This window comes from Oncorhynchus nerka, linkage group LG23 (assembly GCF_034236695.1).
Source record: "Oncorhynchus nerka isolate Pitt River linkage group LG23, Oner_Uvic_2.0, whole genome shotgun sequence".
In the NCBI taxonomy this organism is placed as follows: Eukaryota; Metazoa; Chordata; class Actinopteri; order Salmoniformes; family Salmonidae; genus Oncorhynchus; species Oncorhynchus nerka.
The window spans coordinates 11,860,584-11,881,521 of NC_088418.1; the positions used below are offsets into that span (position 1 = coordinate 11,860,584).

The following is a 20,938-nucleotide window of genomic DNA, read 5'->3' on the forward strand; positions in this document are numbered from 1 at the left end:
ACAATTTAAAGGCAATGCTACCAAATACTAATTGAGTGTATTGAAACTTCTGCCCCACTGGGAATATGATGAAAGAAATAAAAGCTGAAATAAATCATTCTCTCTACTATTATTCAGACATTTGACATTCTTAAAATAAAGTGGTGACCTAAAACAAGGAATGTTTACTAGGATTAAATGTCAGGAATTGTGAAAAACTGAGTTTAAATGTATTTGGCTAAAGTGTATGTAAACTTCCGACTTCAACTGTACAAAAGGATGTGGACACCCCTTCAAATAAAGGGGATTCGAAAATTTCAGCCACACTTGTTGCTGACAGGTGTATAAAATTGGGTACACCGCCATGCAATCTCCATAGACAAACATTGCCAGTAGAATGGCCTTGCTGAGGAGCTCAGTGACTTTCAATGTGGCACCGTCATAGGATGCCAGCTTTTCAACAAGTCAGTTTGTCTGCCTCTGGAAGCAACGTCAGCCCAAGAACTGTTCATCGAGAGTTTCATGAAATGGGTTTCCATGGCCGAGCAGCCGCACACAAGCTTAAGATCACCATGCACAATTCCAAGCGTTGGCTGGAGCTGTGTAAATCCTGCCACCATTGGATCAGTGGAAACACGTTCTCTGGAGTGATGAATCACGCTTCACCATCTGGCAGTCCGATGGACGATTCTGGGTTTGGCGGGTGCCAGGAGAACGCTACCTGCCCCAATGCATTGTGCCAACTGTAAAGTTTGGTGGGGGATGAATAATTGTCTGGGGCTGTTTTTCATGGTTCAGGCTATGCCCCTTTAGTTCCAGTGAAGGGAAATCTTAACGCTATAGCATACAATGACATTCTAGACTATTCTGTGCTTCCAACTTTGTGGCAACCGTTTGGGGAACCCCTTTCCTGTTTCAGCATGACATTGACCCCATGCACAAAGCGAGGTCCATACAAAAATGTTTTATCAAGATCGGTGTGGGAGAACTTGACTGGCCTGCACAGTCATGATCTCAACCCCATCGAACACCTTTGAGATGAATTGAAACGCCGACTGCGAGCCAGGGTCTAATCGCCCAACATCAGTGTCCAACCTCACTAATGATCTTGTGGCTGAATGGAAGAAAGTCCCTGCAGCAATGTTCCAACATCTAGTGGAAAGCTTTCCCAGAAGAGTGGAGATAGTGACACATTTGTTGTTGTTTTGGCTCTGTATTCCAGCACTTTGGATTTGAAACGATACAATGACTATGAGGTTAAAGTGCAGATTGTCAGCTTTAACATGAGGGTATTTCCATCCACCTCGGTTGAACCGTTAACAAATTACAGCACTTTTTGTACATGGTCCTCCCATTTGAAGGACAAACCCACTTATGTGTATTAAAGTAGTCAAAAGTTTAGTATTTGGTTCCATATTCATAGCACGTTACTGTACTTTTTCTTGTTACTTTACAAACTTGTTGGATGCATTTTCTGTTTGTTTTGTTTGTCAGATAATTTGTTCCCAATATAAATGAATGGTAAATAAGGTATTGTGTCATTTTGCAGTCCCTTATTGTAAAAATGTTATATGTTTCTAAACATTTCTACATTAATGTGGATGCTACCATGATTACGGATAATCCTGAATAAATTGTGAATGAGTGAAAAAGTTAGATGCACAAATATCATAACCCCCCCCCCAAATAAAAAAAATGCTAACCTCATTGGTATGGTGAGAGGTCAACAGGCATGGGGGTATTTTATTTGTGCGTCATTCAGGATTATCCGTGATCATGGTAGCATCCACATTAATGTAGAAATGTTTAGAAACATATTAGGGGAGGGGTTAACAGAGGGCTAAGGGGAGGGGTTAACAGAGGGCTAAGGGGAGGGTTAACAGCTGGCTAGGGGAGGGGTTAACAGAGGGCTAGGGGAGGGGTTAACAGAGGGCTAGGGGAGGGGTTAACAGAGGACTAGGGGAGGGGTTAACAGCTGGCTAGGGGAGGGGTTAACAGAGGGCTGGGAGGGGTTAACAGAGGGCTAAGGGAGGGGTTAACAGAGGGCTAAGGGGAGGGGTTAACAGAGGGCTAAGGGGAGGGGTTAACAGAGGGCTAAGGGGAGGGGTTAACAGCTGGCTAGGGGAGGGGTTAACAGAGGGCTAGGGGAGGGGTTAACAGAGGGCTAGGGAGGGGTTAACAGGACTAGGGGAGGGGTTAACAGCTGGCTAGGGGAGGGGTTAACAGAGGGCTAGGGGAGGGGTTAACAGAGGGCTAGGGGAGGGGTTAACAGAGGGCTTAAACTGAGTTCACACACTACCTTTAAGTTACACACAGTACCCCGGGTCATGTACAAATGTCCATACGGACATGACATTTTATTTACAAATTTAAATGCAGGATTTTACAATCATTTTGAATGTGTCACATAAACAGGAGAGTTTGTGCCGCGTCCATATGTAGTTAAATGGCAGCATAGTGTTGTGTGTGTGTGTGTGTGTGTGTAGGGATTAAATTCCCCCGACATATGTACAATCAGAGCTGGATGCAACAAATGAAATGCATTCAGAAAGCGGTTCCCATTGAATTCAAAATTAAAGAGAAATGTGCGTCGGACAAATCAGAAACATACTGAAAGATACAGAAAAATACATTGTAGTACTGCATTGTAAGGTCACATACATGGGCCAAAAAGCTGGACCTGATACTGTGACAAACATGAGATAGGCTCTAAAGTCAATACTGCTTGTAGATCCACAAATGTTACCATTATTTGTAGATCAGTTAACATATGCAGAAGCTTGCTAAAGCTGGCCCTAGTGAGCAAGCAGAAGAGACTTCTCTCTTCAAGAGGCAAACTACACCAGCCAATTAAACCTCACCAAAAAGGAATGGGTGTGTAATTCAGTCACACAAGGAAGTGGATTTTGGTTTAATTCAGCTAGAATGTGTCACTCGTAAGACTTTCATAAGGGGGTGGAAATGCACTTTGATCACGGCAGAATACTGCAGCAGTTTCCACAATGGCCGGGACGGCTTGGTTCTGGGAAAACGGTTCTATTCATTCAGGAACGGATGCATGATAAACATTGGTTTCTTTGAAAGAATTAGGAACATTACGCGTCATTGAAAATCATCTGAGACTGATCAAGTTGCCCGAGTTTGATTATGCTCAAAACTCAAATGTAAAGATCAAAGTACTTGGGCCTAGATTCAATCCGTACCGCGGAAGAGCTGTGTTATAGCGCGATTGACATACATTTCCCATTGAGCCGACATATGCAGCATTTACCACGGATGCGATCTCCTCGAACACGGATATGTTGCCTTTAAAAAAGGTGCATAGCCCGAAAAGGGGCGATGGGATTGAATCTAGCCCCAAATCAGTGCTTTATAGGTACTAATTAGAGTTGTAAATAATATATTCCCTCCACAAGGAGGGCGAGACTCACATCAAGGATATTACACGTACATATATACATAGTAAGCTACAACATGAAATGTCAGGAAAAGCGAAACATTGATTACCATGAGATCTCTTCTTCTTCTTCTACGGTAAGTGACATGTGTTCAGGATGGCGCATTCATTGTGTTTATACAGCGAAGCTAAACTCTACCAGGGTGAGGTTTCACCAAGAGGAATCCCTGAGGTTAACCAGATAAACCACCGTAAATCAAGATTTTAAAAATCATGTAAAAAATATGAACTTTTTTCAATTTAACGAGGCAAGTCAGAACACATTCTTATTTACAATGACGTCCTACTGGGGAACAGTGGATTACCTGCCTTGTCCAGGGGCAGGACAACAGATTTTTTACCTTGTCAGCTTGGGGACACGATCCAGCAACCTTTCGGGTTAGTGGCCCAATGCTCTAACCACTAGGCTACCTGCCGCCCCTTAATGGGTGACTCGTTTCTTCAACCGTAGGAAGAAAGCTCTGTTTCTAGGTGTTTACCCACCTGGCTCAAACTCACAAGATCTTCCTTTGTGAAATCCCACCCAAATATGCATATCAGTGCCTTCACGAAGTATTCATACCCTTTGATTTTGTCCACATTGTGTTTTACAGCCGGAATTAAACATTTATTAAATTGAGATTTGTTTGTCACTGGCTTAACCACAATACCCCAAAATGTGCAAGCGGAAATGTTTACAAATGACAACCGAAATGTCTTGAGTCAAACACTTAGTTATGGCAAGCCTAAATACTTTCAGGAGTAAAAATGTGCTTAATCATGTCACATAGTAAGTTGCATAGACTCGCTCTGTGAGTGTTTAACATTATTTTGAAATGAGTACCTCATCTCTGTACCCCACACATACAATTATCTGTAAGGTTGAGCAGTGAATTTCAAACACAGATTCAACCACAAAGACCAGGGAGGTTTTCTAATGCCTTGTAAAAAAAGGGCACCTATTGGTAGATGGGTAAACATTAAAATAAAAAGTAGACATTGAATATCCCTTTGAGCACGGTGAAGTTATTAATTACATTCTGGATAGTGTATTAATACACCCAGTCACTAACTCAGTTGCCAGAGAGAAAGGAAACTGCTCAGGGATTTCACCGTGAGGCCAATAGTGACCTTAAAACAGTTAGTTTAATGGCTGTGATAGGAGAACACTGAGGATGAATCAAACCCAATGCAGTTACTCCACAATACTAACCTAATTGACAGAGTGAAAATAAGGAAGCCTGTAGATGATGCATGTTTTGGAAAATGTGTATTATGTTTGTAACAAGACACTAAACTAATTACCTGCAAAACATGAGGCTCAGCAATTACATTTTTGTCCTGAATACAAAGTGTTGGATTTGCCCCAAACATAACACATTACTGAGTACCACTCTCCATATTTTCAAGCATAGTGGTGGCTGCATCATGTTATGGCTATGATTGTAATTGTTAAGGACTGGGGTTCAGTCTGCCTTCCAGCAGACACTGGGAGATTAATTCACCTTTCAGCAGGACAATAACCTAAAACACAAGGCCAAATCTACACTGGAGTTGCTTACCAAGAAGACGGTTAATGTTACTGAATGGCTGAGTTAGTGTTTTGACTTAAATCTACTTGAAAATCTATGGCAAGAACTGAAAATGGATGTCTAGCAACAATCAACAACCAATTTGAGAGTTTGAAACATTTTGAAAAAGAATAACGGGCAAATGTTGCACAATCCAGGTGTGGAAAGTTCTTAGAGACGTACCCAGAAAGACTCACAGCTGTAGTCACTGTCAAAAGGTGCTTTTACAAAGTATTGACTCAGGGGTGTGAATACTTATGTAAATTAGAAATGTCTGCATTTCATTTTACATTTGCAAACATTTCTAAAAACATGTTTTCACTTAGTCATTATGAGGTATTGTGTGTAGATGTGTTTAATATATATATATATATATATATATATAATCAATTTAGAATTCAGGCTGTAACAACAAAATGAGAAATAAGTCAAAGGGCATGAATACTTCCTGAAGGCACATATGCGAGTATATATATACACAGTCCAATATTGATTCAGCTCAGAGGCACTCCCTATAGTTAGATTAGGTGGTGTTAGTTTACAATATTTATTTTTCTATGCATCTACCTATTGGAATTAACGCAATACGCCGTTAAAAAAAAATAACCAGAATAATCAACCGATCATTGTAAATTCCACGGAAGACATCTTTAAAAAGCAACAAAAATACATTTCCCTGTTTGGTTCTCAGAGTAGCAGGACAACAAGGTCCAGGTGACAGTCTGTCCATCTGTCTGTCCTTTGCTAGTTGTTCAAAGATGGTCTCTAAGTAGTTTGTGTCAGAGAGGACATTGACTTCATTCATCGCTCCCTCCGTCCGTCTTGTCGTTTCTAAGGCGGTCTCCCTCTCTCCATTGAGAGTCTATCAGCACTGGGTGAGCAGAGACACCTAACCTCCTCCTTCTGTCCATCCCCCTTGTCCTCCTGCTCCAGAATATAAACACACGTCTGTCTGTCTGCAGGAGGAGTCTGGGTTAAAGGTCAGATCTTCTCATCAGTCATCTCCAGGAACTGGGCGTAGACGTCTCGGGAACACTCCCCCTTCGGGTTGAACAGGAACTTGTAGTAGCTGCCGTCAGCACAAATGGCTGATATGAGAGAGAGAGAGAGAGAGAGAGAGCGAGAGAGAGTGTCGCAATAAGAGAATATACATCAGCTATATCCTCAAAGTCAAAAAACGTTTTTTTCTTCTGGTTGGCACAAAAGTATGTACAAATCTAAGAACACAGTTTCCCGCTCAAAGTCTAAAATTATGTCAACAATAAAACAATCAAATAAGTTGTGTCAGGTCAACAATCAAATGAGTCAACATTGAAGAAATGTCCAGATGAATGTGTTTACAGACACTGGACAGGAAGCAGGAAGTAGCTGGAGTATGACTAATTTATGACTGCACTGGGCTCTGTTCCAGAGATGTGCCAAAGCAAACATGTACACAGAGAGCAACACTACCATACACACACACACACACACACACACACACACACCTCACCTATGACAGAGTTGGGTTCTGTTCCAAAGGCACACACACACGGCGAATTTGATGGAACCTGGAACTTGGAGAAACTCCACTTGGAGCTGAAGTACTTAGGAAGGAAACTAGCAGAGGCTAAGCTAAGGATAAAAGGAAACCACAATGATTCAGCGATGGGTTTTGAATTTATAGGAAACAAAACAAGGATTCGGGAAGGGGTTTGGAATGGTGGCTGGTTTAAAGATTAACATTGAAAAACAAATGTGCTCACTTCAAAGTTACTCTTCCAAAAATGGTGTATATCATTGAACAGTCAATAATATAGATAGTTTTCTCAAAATGAGCTTCATCAACACTGGCACCAAGGCAGTACTTTAATCTATGATCAATGTTGCAGTATTTGGACCTTTTAAGAGCTCCAGTCACAAAGTGCATAGAAAGGGGAAACGTTTGTCTCAGACAGACCTGGACTGTTTGTTCCTCTTGGGGTCCTCTGCAGCGAATATGTGGACAGTACCATGGTCACTAGACAGACAGATGAGGGACGCGTCCTGGTTGAAGTTGATGCTGGGGAACGGGGAACAGAGGGATACCAATCAGGACTAGAACAACAACAACTTACTATGACTAATATGAGGTCGTCGCACCGAACAACCTTTAGATGCACTCTGTAAGTCACTCTGGATCAGAACATCTGCTTAAATGACTCAAAATGGAAACGTTAGTTCCATTTGTCACATCTAATATCAGGTGAAGAAGAGACCCAAGTTGGTTGGTTGTTCTCACCAGTAGATGTTAGCGGCCTGTGACCCCCGCCTCAACTCCTGAATCAGGTGACCTGCCATGGTGTCAAATATTCTGATCAGGGTTCCCTGGAGAGAAATAAAGAGAGATACGGTGTTGAGAGTTGGTACGCCTCGTCTACAAGCAACTATGACAACCAGTTGGGAGTTGGTACGCCTCGTCTACAAGCAACTATGACAACCAGTTGGGAGTTGGTACGCCTCGTCTACAAGCAACTATGACAACCAGTTGGGAGTTGGATGCGCCTCGTCTACAAGCAACCACGACAACCAGTTGGGAGTTGGTACGCCTCGTCTACAAGCAACCATGACAACCAGTTGTAGAGACAAAAAGGTACCATGTAAGCCCAGGAGTAGTGGCAAAAGGGTTAAGGGTTAATTCCACGTTAAGAGTGACACATACATTTTAAAGAAAAAAGAAAAAAAAGAGTATGTCAAACAAAAAACAATGATTGCAAAGTTAAACAAACCATACAGCTCTATGAACAAAGACTATCTACTGGTGAGAACTTGAATCCAAGATGGTGTAGCAGTCAGGCGTCTGTCTTCTTCTTGTCGTGTCCCGTGTATATATCTTTTTATATATATTTTTTCTCCGCATATTTTTTATATTTTTCTTAACCCCAACTTCAACATACTCTCCTGCTACCCGCCTCACCCAAGGTGGTATGGATCTGGTATTTTCTTTACTTTAGAACCCCCAACAGAAACTAGCCAGCTAACTAGCTACTAGCTAGTAGTCAGCTAGCCACTGCTAGCGGTCATCAGCTAACCTTTAGCCTGGACAACTCCTGCCAGTCTGCACAGCGCGATTCAATCCAGAGCATATCAGACTTCTTCTTCTCCATATCTCCAGATTCCTACGGCAAGCTCTGAACCTTTTCACCTGGATCATCGCAGCTAGCTAGCTGCAATCCGAGTTGCTACTCCTGGCTAACGTCTCTGTCCCGAAGCAAACACCAATTAGCCTGGAGCTAGCCCATGCTAGGCCCATCTCCCGGCTAGCAGAAGAGGTCCATCAGCCACTCCTTGGGCTACAATACCTATTTTGTCAAATGGCCTGGACCCCTTTTACTGCCGATACGGAGCCCCGCCGATTCATCACGACTGGACTACCAACGTAATCCGCCCGAGAGGGATTTTTTCAACAGGCTCCTCCGTCGCGACGTACCTTGAATGCCCATCTGCTAGCCACGGTCCACTAGCTGTCTAGAGAATATCGGACTGTTAGCTGAAGAGGTCCATCAGCCAATATCTTGGGCTAAAATACCTATTTTGCCAATTGGCCTGGACCCTTTTACTACACAGAGCCCTGCTGATCCATCACAACTGGTCTGCCGACATAACCGCACGAGGGGGCTACAACAGACTTCTTCAGCTGTGACATCCCTCTAAGGCCCATCTGCTAGCCCCGGCCCACTAGCTGTCTGAATCGCCGTGTCTCCAGCCCGCCTAGCTATTCACTGGACCCTATGATCACTCGGCTACGCAAGCCTCTCCCTAATGTAAATATGCCTTGTCCATTGCTGTTTTGGTTAGAAAGGGGGCAGAGTTGCAATCTACTGCAGAGATAGCCTGTAAAGTTCTGTCTTACTATCCAGGTCTGTGCACAAACAATTTGAGCTTCGACTTCTAAAAATCCACCTTTCCAGAAACAAGTCTCTCACCGTTGCCGCTTGCTATAGACCACCCTCTGCCCCCAGCTGTGCCCTGGACACCCCCGATCTATCTTCAGAGCTCGTACTGTTAGGTGACCTAAACTGGGACATGGTTAACACCCCGGCCATCCAACAATCTAAGCTTGATGCCCTCAATTTCACACAAATGATCAATGAACCTACCAGGTACAACCCCAAATCCGTAAACACGGGCACCCTCATAGATATCATCCAAACCAACCTGCCCTCCAAATACAAACCTCTGCTGTTTTCAACCAGGATCTCAGGGATTACCACCTCATTTCCTGCGTACGTAATGGGTCTGCGGTCAAACGACCACCCCTCATCACTATCAAACGCTCCCTAAAACACTTCAGCGAGCAGGCCTTTCTAATCGACCTGGCCCGGGGTATCCTGGAAGAATATTGACCTCATTCTGTCAGTAGAGGACACCTGGTTATTCTTTAAAAGTGCCTTCCTCACCATTGTAAATAAGCATGCCCCGTTCAAAAAATGTAGAACCAGGAATAGATATAGCCCTTGGTTCACTCCAGACCTGACTGCCCTTGACCAGCATAAAAACATCCTGTGGCGTTGTGCATTAGCATCGAATAGACCCCGCAATATGCAACTTTTCAGGGAAGTTAGGAACCAATATACACAGGAAGTTAGGAAAGCAAAGGCTAGCTTTTTCAAACAGAAATTTGCATCTTGTAGCACAAACTACACTATAAAGTCCATGGAGAATAAGAGCACCTCGCCCTAGCTGCCCACTGTACTGAGGCTAGGAAACACTGTCACCACCGATAAATACATGATAATTGAGAATTTCAATAAGCATTTTTCTACGGCTGGCCATGCTTTCCACCTGGCTACCCCTACCCCGGTCAACAGCCCTGCACCCCCCACAGCAACTTGCCCAAGCCTCCCCCATTTCTCCTTCTCCCAAATCCAGATACCAGATGTTCTAAAAGAGCTGCAAAAACTGGACACCTACAAATCAGACTGACTAGACAATCTGGACCCTCTCTTTCTAAAATTATCCACCGAAATTGTTGCATCCCCTATTACTAGCCTGTTAAAACTCTCTTTCATATCGTCTGAGATCCCCAAAGATTGGAAAGCTGCCGCGGCCATCCCCCTCTTCAAAGGGGAGACACTCTAGACCCAAACTGCTACAGACCTATATCTATCCTACCCTGCCTTTCTATGGTCTTAGAAAGCCAAGTTAACAAACAGATCACTGACCATTTCGAATTCAACCGTACCTTCTCCGCTATGCAATCTGGCTTCCGAGCTGGTCATGGTTTCACCTCAGCCACGCTCAAGGTCCTACACGATATCATAACCGCCATCGATAAGAGACATTACTGTGCAGCTGTATTCATCAACTTGGCCAAGGCTTCCAACTCTGTCAATCACCACATTCTTATCGGCAGACTCAACAGCCTTGGTTTCTCATATGACTGCCTCGCCTGGTTCACCAACTACAAATCAGACAGAGTTCTGTGTGTCAAATCGAGGGCCTGTTGTCCGGACCTCTGGCAGTCTCTATGGGGGTGCCACAGGGTTCCCCATAGACTCTTTTCTCTGTATACATCAATGATGTCGCTCTTGCTGCTGATAATGATTCTCTGATCCACCTCTACGCAGATGACACCATTCTGTATACTTCTGGTCCTTCTTTGGACACTGTGTTAACTAACCTCCAGACGAGCTTCAATGCCATACAACTCTCCTTCCGCGGCCTCCAACAAGTAAAACTAAATGCATGCTTTCAACAGATCGCTGCCCGCACCTGCCCGCCCGTCCAGCATCACTATTCTGGACGGTTCTGACCTAGAATATGTGGATAACTACAAATACCTAAATGTCTGGTTATACTGAACTCTCCTTCCAGACTCACATCAAGCATCTCCAATCCAAAATTAATTCTAGAATCGGCTTGATATTTCGCAACAAAGCATCCTTCACTCATGCTGCCAAACATACCCTTGTATAACTGACTATCCTGCCGATCTTGGACTTCGGCAACGTCATTTACAAAATAGCCTCCAACACTCTACTCAGGAAATTGGATGCAGTCTATCACAGTACCATCTGTTTTGTCACCAAAGCCCCATATACTACCCACCACTGCGACCTGTATGCTCTCGTTGGCTGGCCCTCGCTTCATATTCGTCGATAAACCTACTGGCTCCAGGTCATCTACAAGTCTTTGCTAGGATTCCTCTTTTGGCCGCCTTTCCTTCCAGTTCTCTGCCGCCAATTACTGGAACGAATTGCAAAAATCACTAAAGCTGGAGACTCATATCTCCCTCACTAACTTTAAGCACCAGCTGTCAGAGCAGCTCACAGATCACTGCAGCCGTACATAGCCCATCCAACTACCTCATCACCATACTGTTTTTTTTGCTCCTTTGCACCCCAGTATCTCTACTTGCACATTCATCTCTGCACATCTATCACTCCAGTGTTTAATTGCTAAATTGTAATTATTTTGCCACTATTTGCCTTACCTCCCTTATCTTACCTCATTTGCACACACTGTATATAGACCTTTTCTATTATATTATTGACTGTATGTTTGTTTATTCCAGGTGTAACTCTGTGTTTTTGTCTGTGTCACACTGCTTTTCTTTATCTTGGCCAGGTCGTAGTTGCAAAGGAGAACTTGTTGTCAACTGGCCTACCTGGTTAAATAAAGGTGTTCTCAACTAGCCTACCTGGTTAAATAAAGGTGTTCTCAACTGGCCTACCTGGTTAAATAAAGGTGTTCTCAACTGGCCTACCTGGTTAAATAAATGTGTTCTCAACTGGCCTACCTGGTTAAATAAATGTGTTCTCAACTGGCCTACCTGGTTAAATAAAGGTGTTCTCAACTGGCCTACCTGGTTAAATAAAGGTGTTCTCAACTAGCCTACCTGGTTAAATAAAGGTGTTCTCAACTGGCCTACCTGGTTAAATAAAGGTGTTCTCAACTGGCCTACCTGGTTATATAAAGGTGTTCTCAACTGGCCTACCTGGTTAAATAAAGGTGTTCTCAACTAGCCTACCTGGTTAAATAAAGGGGGAAAACATTTTTTTTTAATTAAAGAACTTAACTATTTCCACTGAACATTTTACAAAAAACATTTACTTGAGCAGTTCATTCTGTTACCAAACTTTGCATTTGACAGTTGGTGTTGTTTGTGCCGTCATTCTGTTACCAAACTTAGCATCTGCAGTGTTCTTCAAGTAAATGTGTTTTGTACAATTTGCAGTGGAAATAGTTCAAAGTAGTCCTTGCTCATAGACTTGTATGGTTTAACCTTGTAATCATTGGTTTGTTTGACATACATTTTAAAGTAAAAAAAATCAGAGTCTCAGTCTCACTCAGTCAATGAGTATTTTTAAAAGGGGTTGTATTACTTTCTCGGAGGCGGTGGCTATCCTGGTTCCCTGCAGGTTGAGGGCGATGCAGCACAGCACCCCCTCATGGGCGGGGATGTCCACTGGAGGCTTCTCTGTGTTGGCCAGGTCTACGATCTGCACATGCCCAGAGTGGGTGCCCGGGAACGCCAGGAGAGAGTTGTTACTGTTGGGGCACAGCACACACAGACCTGGGGAGAGTGTATTAAAATGGAAGGAGAGGGGAGAGAGAGAGAGAGAGAGAGAGAGAGAGCGGGGGAGGGAGAGATTAGAGGAGAAGCTACACATTACACCCATATAACACTGTTGTGAAGATTGTTTGTTTACTTCAATTACGAGCATGTCTAATATGGTATTTAGCAGCCTGGTTAGGAGTCTGGAAGCTGCAGTAGTCGCTCCGTCTGTATTATAGTACTGACCTTTGGGGTTATAGCAGGTCTCAAATACATGCAGCTGATGAGGGTTGTGGGTGAACGTGAACACTTTGATCATTGAGTCCAGGACCACAACGATCCTGAGGACATAAGAGAGATAGAGACATTAGGCTAAAGATTTCTAGCCCACTAACATACAGCAATCCAATGGGGAAACATTGGTAAGAAAACATTGGCTTTACTCATTTCGTATGTATATACTTTATTCTACTGTATTTTAGTCAATGCCACCGCAACATTGCTTATCATAATATTTATATATTTCTTAATTCCATTCTTTTACTTTTAGATTTGTGTGTTATTGTTGTGAATTGTTAGATATTACTGCGCTGTTAGAGTTAGGAACACAAGCATTTCACTACACCCGCACTAACATCTGCTAAATATGTGTAAGTGACAAATAAAATGTGATTTCTCCCGACACCGACATACTACCTTCTAACATTCCCCTTTAACGTTACCTAAAAAGGTGACCATCTTAACAGTCATTGCTTTTCAGGCAAGTCCAGAGTAGTCCTCTCTAAAAGCAACAAGGACCTATACTGTGTTATACCATTACTGCATTGGGACCTAGTACTGTATAATTACCAACCAATTACTACTATGTAATGACTGCCAATCCAACAGGTTCTGGGCCTAAGAAGAGGGAGTGCAATCACAGCCTGTTATTACTGTACTACTACAGGCAGCAGGTAGTCTAGTGGTTAAGAGCGTTGGGTCAGTAACCGAAATGTTGCTGGTTCGATTCCACGAGCCAACCAGGTGAAAAAAAATCTGTTGATGTGCCCTTCAGCAGGGCACTTATACAGGAACAATTAGGGTTGTCGCTCTGGATAAGAGCATCTGCTAAATGACTCAAATGTAAAAATGTAAATGCTGGTACCGTCTCCCACCCTCTCTGTCCTGTAACTAAAGCTAAATATCTCATTTGATTCCCAATACAGTGCCCTGCAGTACTTCCAACTAAACGACACTTTATTCGTCAGATGCTTCGTAAAACAACAGGTGTCGACTAACAGTGAAATGCGTACTCGTGTAAGCAATGCTTATGTGATCGCTGTGTGCCATTGACGATGAAACACAACGACTGTAATTCCTAATTGGTCTTAAACAAAGAGTTAAACTCGTACTAAAATGTGAGTTACATTGGAGTCAATGGGTGTTTCTCAAAATGCTTATTACTGCACTCTGAGCAAACTGGAGCACGGGAGGGTTGGAGTATGAGTCCAAATCAAAGTATGTGAGCACGGAGGGCACTTCTCTAATGCGTAATTGTACATATTTTGAAGCATGCGTCGATGCAAGCTTCAATGGAATGTATGCACAGAAATATGACGCAACCCCGTAAAAATAACGCAAAATGTATTGAAATCAATGGCGGACATTATTTGAGCTGAAGCAAGAGAAAATAAACTCCAACTTCGGAGTGAAATGTTGCCTACTCATATCTCATATGTTGCCCGACTATAATATTTTTTATCTTGATACGTTAATAAATACATGCTGTGTTAATTTTGACATGTTTACCTGCCTACGTAACGTAGATCACAAGCCCATAATAAGTAAAGAATTGTTAGCTAGCTACCAACGAAGGTTTGATATGCATCTTGCATAATATTAGTTTTAGGTCATTTTGCCTGTTAAACTATCTGGTTGGCTACATTATTACAATTCACATATAGCTAGCTGATTGTTATGAAGTACACACACCTATTCATTCAAGGGTTTTTCTTTATTTTTACTATTTTCGACATTGTAGAATAATAGCAAAAACATCAAAACTATAAAATAACATATGGAATCATGTAGTAAATCAAAATATATTATATATTTGAGATTCTTCAAAGTTGCCGCCCTTTGGCATTCTCTCAACCAGCTTCATGAGGTGGTCACCTGGAATGCATTTCGATTAACATGTGTGCCTTGTTAAAAGTGAATTTGTGGAATTTCTTTCCTTCTTAATGTGTTTAAGCCAATCAGTTATGTTGTGTAGAGGTGGTATACAGCTGATAGTCTTTTACCAAATAGGGCTGAGTCCAAATGATGGCAAGAACAGCTCAAAAAAGCAAAGAGAAACGACAGTCCATCATTACTTGAAGAAACTTTCAAAGTGCAGTCGCAAAAACCATCAAGCGCTATGATGAAACTGGCTCTCATGAGGACCGCCACAGGAAAGGAAGACCCGGAGTTCCCTCTGCTGCAGAGGACAAGGTCATTAGAGTTAACTGCACCTCAGATTGCAGTCCAAATAACTGCTTCACAGAGATCAAGTAACAGACACATCTCAACATCAACTGTTCAGAGACTGCGTGAATCAGGCCTTCGTGGTCAAATTGCTGCAAAGAAACCACTACTAAAAGACACCAATAAGAAGAGACTTGCTTGGGCCAAGAAACATGAGCAATGGACATTAGACCGGTGGAAATCTGTCCTTTGGTCCAAATTTTAGATTTTTGGTTCCAACCGCTATGTCTTAGTGAGATGCAGAGTAGGTGAACGGATGATCTCTGCATGTGTGGTTCCCACCATGAAGCATGGAGGAGGAGGTGTGATGGTGCTTTGCTGGTGAAACTGTCAGTGATTTAGAATTGAAGGCACACTTAATCAGCATGGCAATCTGCAGCGATACGCCATCCCATCTGGTTTGTGCTTAGTGGCACAATCATTTTTCAACAGGACAATGACCCAAAACACCTCCAGGCTGTGTAAGGCCTATTTGACCAAGATGGAGAGCTGCATCAAATGACCTGGCCTCCACAATCACCCTTTCTCAATCCAATTGAGATGGTTTGGGAAGAGTTGGAACACAGAGTGAAGGAAAAGCAGCCAACAAATGCTGAGCATATGTGGGAACTCTGTCAAGAATGTTGGAAAAGCATTCCTCATGAAGCTGGTTGAGAGAATGCCAAAAGTGTGCAAAGCTGTCATCAAGACAAAGGGTGGCTACTTTGAAGATTCTCAAATATAAAATATATTTTGATTTATTTAACACTTTTTTGATACTATATTATTCCATGTGTGTTATTTCATAGTTTTGAGGTCTTCACTATTATTCTGCAATGTAGAAAATAGTAAAAATAAAGAGAAACCCTTGAATGGGTAGGTGTGTCCAAACGTTTGACTGGTACTGTATCTTGTTTCGTCGCTATTTTCCTGGCTGGAAGACGGTTCAGTGAATTGGCAAGTCAATAGTTCAATAGGGCTATCTAGCTGATAATTATGAAGTAAAACGTTTGCCTTGTGTATAACTCGTTTGGTCTCTATTGTTGCCATTGTCCTGGCTAGAAAAAGGTTCAGTGAATGGGGAGGAGCAGTGTGAGGTAATACAGTAGGGGGAGGAGCAGTGTGAGGTAATACCATAGGGGGAATGTGAGGTAATACAGTAGGGGGAGTGTGAGGTAATACAGTAGGGGGAGTGTGAGGTAATACAGTAGGGGGAGTGTGAGGTAATACAGTAGGGGGAGCGCGAGTGCTTCTCAAATGGAATGTTTTATGCATTCGTCACACTCTCGTCCACACCAGAACGTACTCAGGAAAACGTCTGCGGAGAATGCACTCCGGATCACAGTAGTATGCGTATTGAGAAACGCCCAATGTGTGGTTGTGTTGGCACTCAACACTGCTGATCGAAACACCCCGAGGGAAACACAAGTGTTCCTACCTGTCCCTTCGAAGCTTCACTGCTTTGACCTCCGTGGAGAACTCGATTTCTATAACCGTCTTTTTCTTCAGGTCATCCCAGATCATCACTAGAGGAAAACAGAGGACGTGGTGGGAATTAACAACAGTCAAGAAGACTAACGTGAGAGAGATGATGCCGTTTGTCTCTAGTTTCAGACCAAATGTAAAGAAACAACTGGATACGGGCAATCTGATTGAAAAGTCTACCACTATTGAGATAATTGCAAGGGAAACATTTCAAACACATTTTTAAAAAAGTCTTATTTTGAGGGTTCCAAAATATATTGTTTGTTATGTTCATAGTACATAGATACAGGCAAGTTCAACACAAGCACCACACACACAGTAACCACCATACCTTTGTTAGGTGGATATTTGGGCTTCTTCCCTCCTCCGACCAGCGCTAGGTAGTTACACCTGAACAGCATCTCCACATGGCTGACCCCGCCCTCCATGAACTCTGGAAGACAGAAACAGAACCACCTCATTGGCCATTATGCTGTCAATCTGGCTGGTGCCGAGTAATCCGAGCCAATGAGAATCAAGGATGTTGCCTCAAAAACCACCACAATTATCCAAAATATTATTTCCGACAAGATCTCTGAAATGTTACTAGAAAGATTTAAATAGTTTTAATATCTCAAAGGTTTTACTCGTTTTCAAGAAAGTAGCAGACAGTAAATAGCAGACAACTTATTCCATCTGCATATTAAAACAAGTCTTCCCAGCATGCACGATGCCTCACAGAAACCCAATATCCTAGCACCTGCACACATAGGTAAAGGTTGGACAATGAACAGAAAAAGTGTTTGTTTAAAATAACGCTGGTCTGGAACAAAAGCCTGCAGAAACCCAACAGGACCAGGTTATCCCTGGCCTATAGGCTCCCCAGTAGCACGGCACAGCGGTCTAAGGTATTGCATTTCAGTGCTAGAGGCGTCACTACAGACACCCTGGTTCGAATCCAGGCTGTATCACAACCGGCCATGATTGGGAGTCCCATAGTGCGGTGCACAATTGGCCCAGCGTCATCCGGGTTTGGACGGGGTAGGACGTCATTGTAAATAAGAATTTGTTCTAACTGACTAGCCTAGTTAAATAAAGGTTACATTTAAAAAATATAAAATAATAATTTCCCTACAGTACTAAAGACAGTAAGCCGTTGTTTCCTATAGTGACTTTGGACCAGGTTATGTGCGGAGTGAGGAGTCACATGTGCAGGGCCGAGTGGCGGAATGATTAACTTTCTCATATAGCCCTCCTCATCCAACTAGAGTACCAATCCAGCCACAGACAGATCCATCTCGTCTCACACACAGCAAGAACAGGAAGGAAGTGCGCTGGCTCTCGCTGTCACAATGCTGTGGCCCCGGTATGCAGCAAAAATGCCTCGATTTACTGCAAGCACTGCTACTCACCCATTGAGTTTCTTTACATATCAATAGAATGGTTACCCCATACCTTTTGATCAATAGTAAACTGTGGAAAAAACACATTATGATGAATCATGACTTATTTATTTATTATAGACAATTAGGATTTTATGTTTCATATTTGCTGTACGGTCATTATCTTGACATATGTTTACCTTGTTTTTCTTTCTCTTTGAGTGGGTCTGCGTTGTACACTCTAAACCCATTCTCCATTCCGCAAGCAAAGCACCCTGGAAGGAGCACAGAAAATACCATTGGTTAGAACAACCCTGATCCAAACAAATTCACAGTGTATGAACAACCCAAGATAATCACATTGTGCCGCAATGTGTGTCTGTCTTCGAAGACATCATGATAATATGGAAGGACAGACTATGGTTTCCATTCAGTCTCCTATCTGTTCCTGTTCTTTCGCTCTATCATATCAGAGTTGGAGTTTGTCCTACTGCTCCAGTGACCAGATGCTGCCTGTGAGGAAGGCACACACAGTGGGCATTGAACAGAGTGTTTGAATATTAGCTACCAGTCATTTCTTTGTTTGGAAGGAGACCCATTCATTCACTGCTCAGTGAAGAAAAGCTGGCTAGGGGCCACCCAGACCCACCCACCCTCACAACTTGAGCTGCCTAGTTAAAAACAGGTTCAATAAAAAATACCTAGCCATCTTTTGATGTAAACTATTTAGTAGTTTAGCAGTTGTCAAACGAACGTTATAACCACAGATAAAATGGGAACGTTATACCATATTTGTTATAACCATCTGTGCTATACCGCTACTATGTAGCTAAGATAGTTAGCTTGTCAACGACAGAGACGCTAAAGATGAGGACATTTAACAACCCCTGCAAGTATATACGGTAAAGTGAAGAGTAACGTTGTTGGCTATTTACAACATACATTTAACGAAAGTTTAGCAGATGTTTATTTGACATCAGACAACATTAGTGCTGCAAATGGAAGAGCCTAACAGATCCATAACATTTAACTCGCTCTGGTCATGATGTTACACCTAAATGTGTTACGTGTAATTTATTTTAGTTTTCTCAAATGACAATCCAATCACGATTTCACAACAACTTAATACGTCTAGAGAACAACTAGCCAGCTAGCTAGCGAAGGCTGACAAAACGTTTAAAGTTAACCCCCGGCCTCAAGACGTCGTCGGTAGCGTGGCATCGACGACAAAAACTGTCAACCAAAGACGATTTCGATGAGGAAACCATTTCTCACCATGATCCTGGTTGAATCCCGCGTACAAGAGTCCGTTCCCGTGTGCATTTGACGGAAATAAATTCATTACTTCGATCAGATAATCACAGGCGTACGTTAGCCGAATTTGAACAGAATGCTAGCTAGCGTTCCTCCTGTGCCACAGACAAGCAGCCAGGAAAAACAACACAGCCAGACACAGCTATTGGTTCCAGGACGCTCAAACGAGCACCGAGCGATCGATTGATTGATTGGGAGTGGGCGTTTCAGTACTAGTCCAAAGACAGTGGGGGAAAAAAACAATATACTGTATATTTTATATTTTATTTCACCTTTATTAAACAGTGAAAACATATTAGGACCTAGGTCTCTTTTTCTCTGTGTTATGATACAACATAAATATACACATTAAACGCAACCAGTAAAGTGTTGGTCCCATGTTTCATGAGCTGAAATAAAAGATCACAGATACTTTCCATATGCACAAAAAGCTTATTTCTCTCAAATGTTTTGCGCAAATGGGTTTACATCCTTGTTAGTGAGCATTTCTCCTTTGACAGGATAGTTCAACCACCTGAAAGGTGTGGCATAGCAAGAAGCTTATTAAAAACAGCATGATCATTACACATGTGCACCTTGTGCTGAGGACAATAAAAGGCTACTCTAAACGTGCAGTTTTGTCACACAACACAATGCCACAGATGTGTCAAGTTTTGAGGGCGCGTGCAATTGGCATGCTAACAGCAGGAATGTCCACCAGAGCTGTTGCTAGAGAATTTAATGTTTATTTCTCTACCGTAAGCCTCCTCCAATGTCGTTTTAGTGAATCGTCCAACCAGCCTCACAACCCCAGACCACGTATAACCACTCCAGCCCAGGACCTCAACATCCGACTTAGTCATTTAAGGACAGATCAAAATTTATGGGAGCGGGGCGGTACTTGGTACTGTTTTGGTACTTCCCTTGTGCACTCAGCTTTTCCGCGCACTAACTTTTACTATACCACAGGCCAATATAGACTACCAGTCTGTTCTATCCTGCCCTTCTTCCACCATTCATAGTGACAATAGTCGTAGGTGGATAGTTTGTCCAGACACATAAAAGCAGTCAAAGATGCATAAATGTTCTATATGAATCCACAAGAAAAGGGCAGGTGCATCATTGCGCATGAAAATACAGTGAAGCCTTGAAGTACGCAGCTCAAAAATCTCCCCTATTGATTTTTGTTTAGGTACAATACAAGTATCCTACCTAGACTAGTCTACAACACCACAATACAATGAAAAATGTCAAGTGAGTACAAAATTCTGCTCTCGGCTACAGTGAAAATGTAATTTGAATAGTGGTGCAAAAGCCCTGTGATTTGAATGTTTCATTCGATTTGGATCAGTTGTGGGTCGACTCTGGACAGTTCATAAGGTCTAGAAAGGCACAGTCGCAGACTAGTCTGGCTGTATTTTTTACTTTAGATACTGAGATGCGCTGTCTGTTTCAGATCATCATTCTCCCAAGTCATCCTGTAATAATGTGGCAACATAGGATCCCGGCAGGCCCGGTTATTCAGGAAAGCTTAAAACACTCTGCCTCCTCTCCAATCCAAACGGCTGTTCCTCACGCACCTAGAACCGAATTCTTCAAAAAGCATATTATCATTTAACTTTTAAACTGTATTACGTTTTATATGTGGCATAAACGCATCCAGTCACAATGTTTGAATATGATTAGGATACTTCAAATGTCTCCTGTAGGCATGGAAAATATAATTCCAGCATCCTCAAAATGGCTTTACATTAACCAGGTTTCCATCCAACCTTTTAATGCTAGTTAAGTACATTGGATAAAAAAAATA

At 42.5% G+C, this 20,938-nt stretch overlaps 1 protein-coding gene across 2 annotated transcripts; it reads right to left on the reverse strand.

Moving 5' to 3' along the window:
• Positions 1 to 2,304: 2,304 nt before the first annotated feature.
• On the reverse strand, positions 2,305 to 19,296 carry LOC115106311 (WD repeat domain phosphoinositide-interacting protein 3-like). Of its 2 annotated transcripts, none has more exons than XM_029628909.2 (10): positions 19,111 to 19,296; positions 18,036 to 18,110; positions 16,806 to 16,907; positions 16,428 to 16,515; positions 12,752 to 12,846; positions 12,333 to 12,523; positions 7,247 to 7,332; positions 6,926 to 7,027; positions 6,479 to 6,600; positions 2,305 to 6,074 (listed from the first exon to the last, which is right to left on the reverse strand). In XM_029628909.2, exons 1-10 carry the CDS (start codon positions 19,175 to 19,177, stop codon positions 5,968 to 5,970), a joined length of 1,035 nt encoding a protein of 344 aa, XP_029484769.1. In that variant the 5' UTR covers positions 19,178 to 19,296; the 3' UTR covers positions 2,305 to 5,967. The 2 variants fall into 2 exon arrangements, with proteins under 2 accessions (XP_029484769.1, XP_029484770.1); XM_029628910.2 differs by lacking the exon at positions 19,111 to 19,296 and adding an exon at positions 17,909 to 17,926 and having other exon boundaries at positions 18,036 to 18,082.
• Positions 19,297 to 20,938: the final 1,642 nt, after the last annotated feature.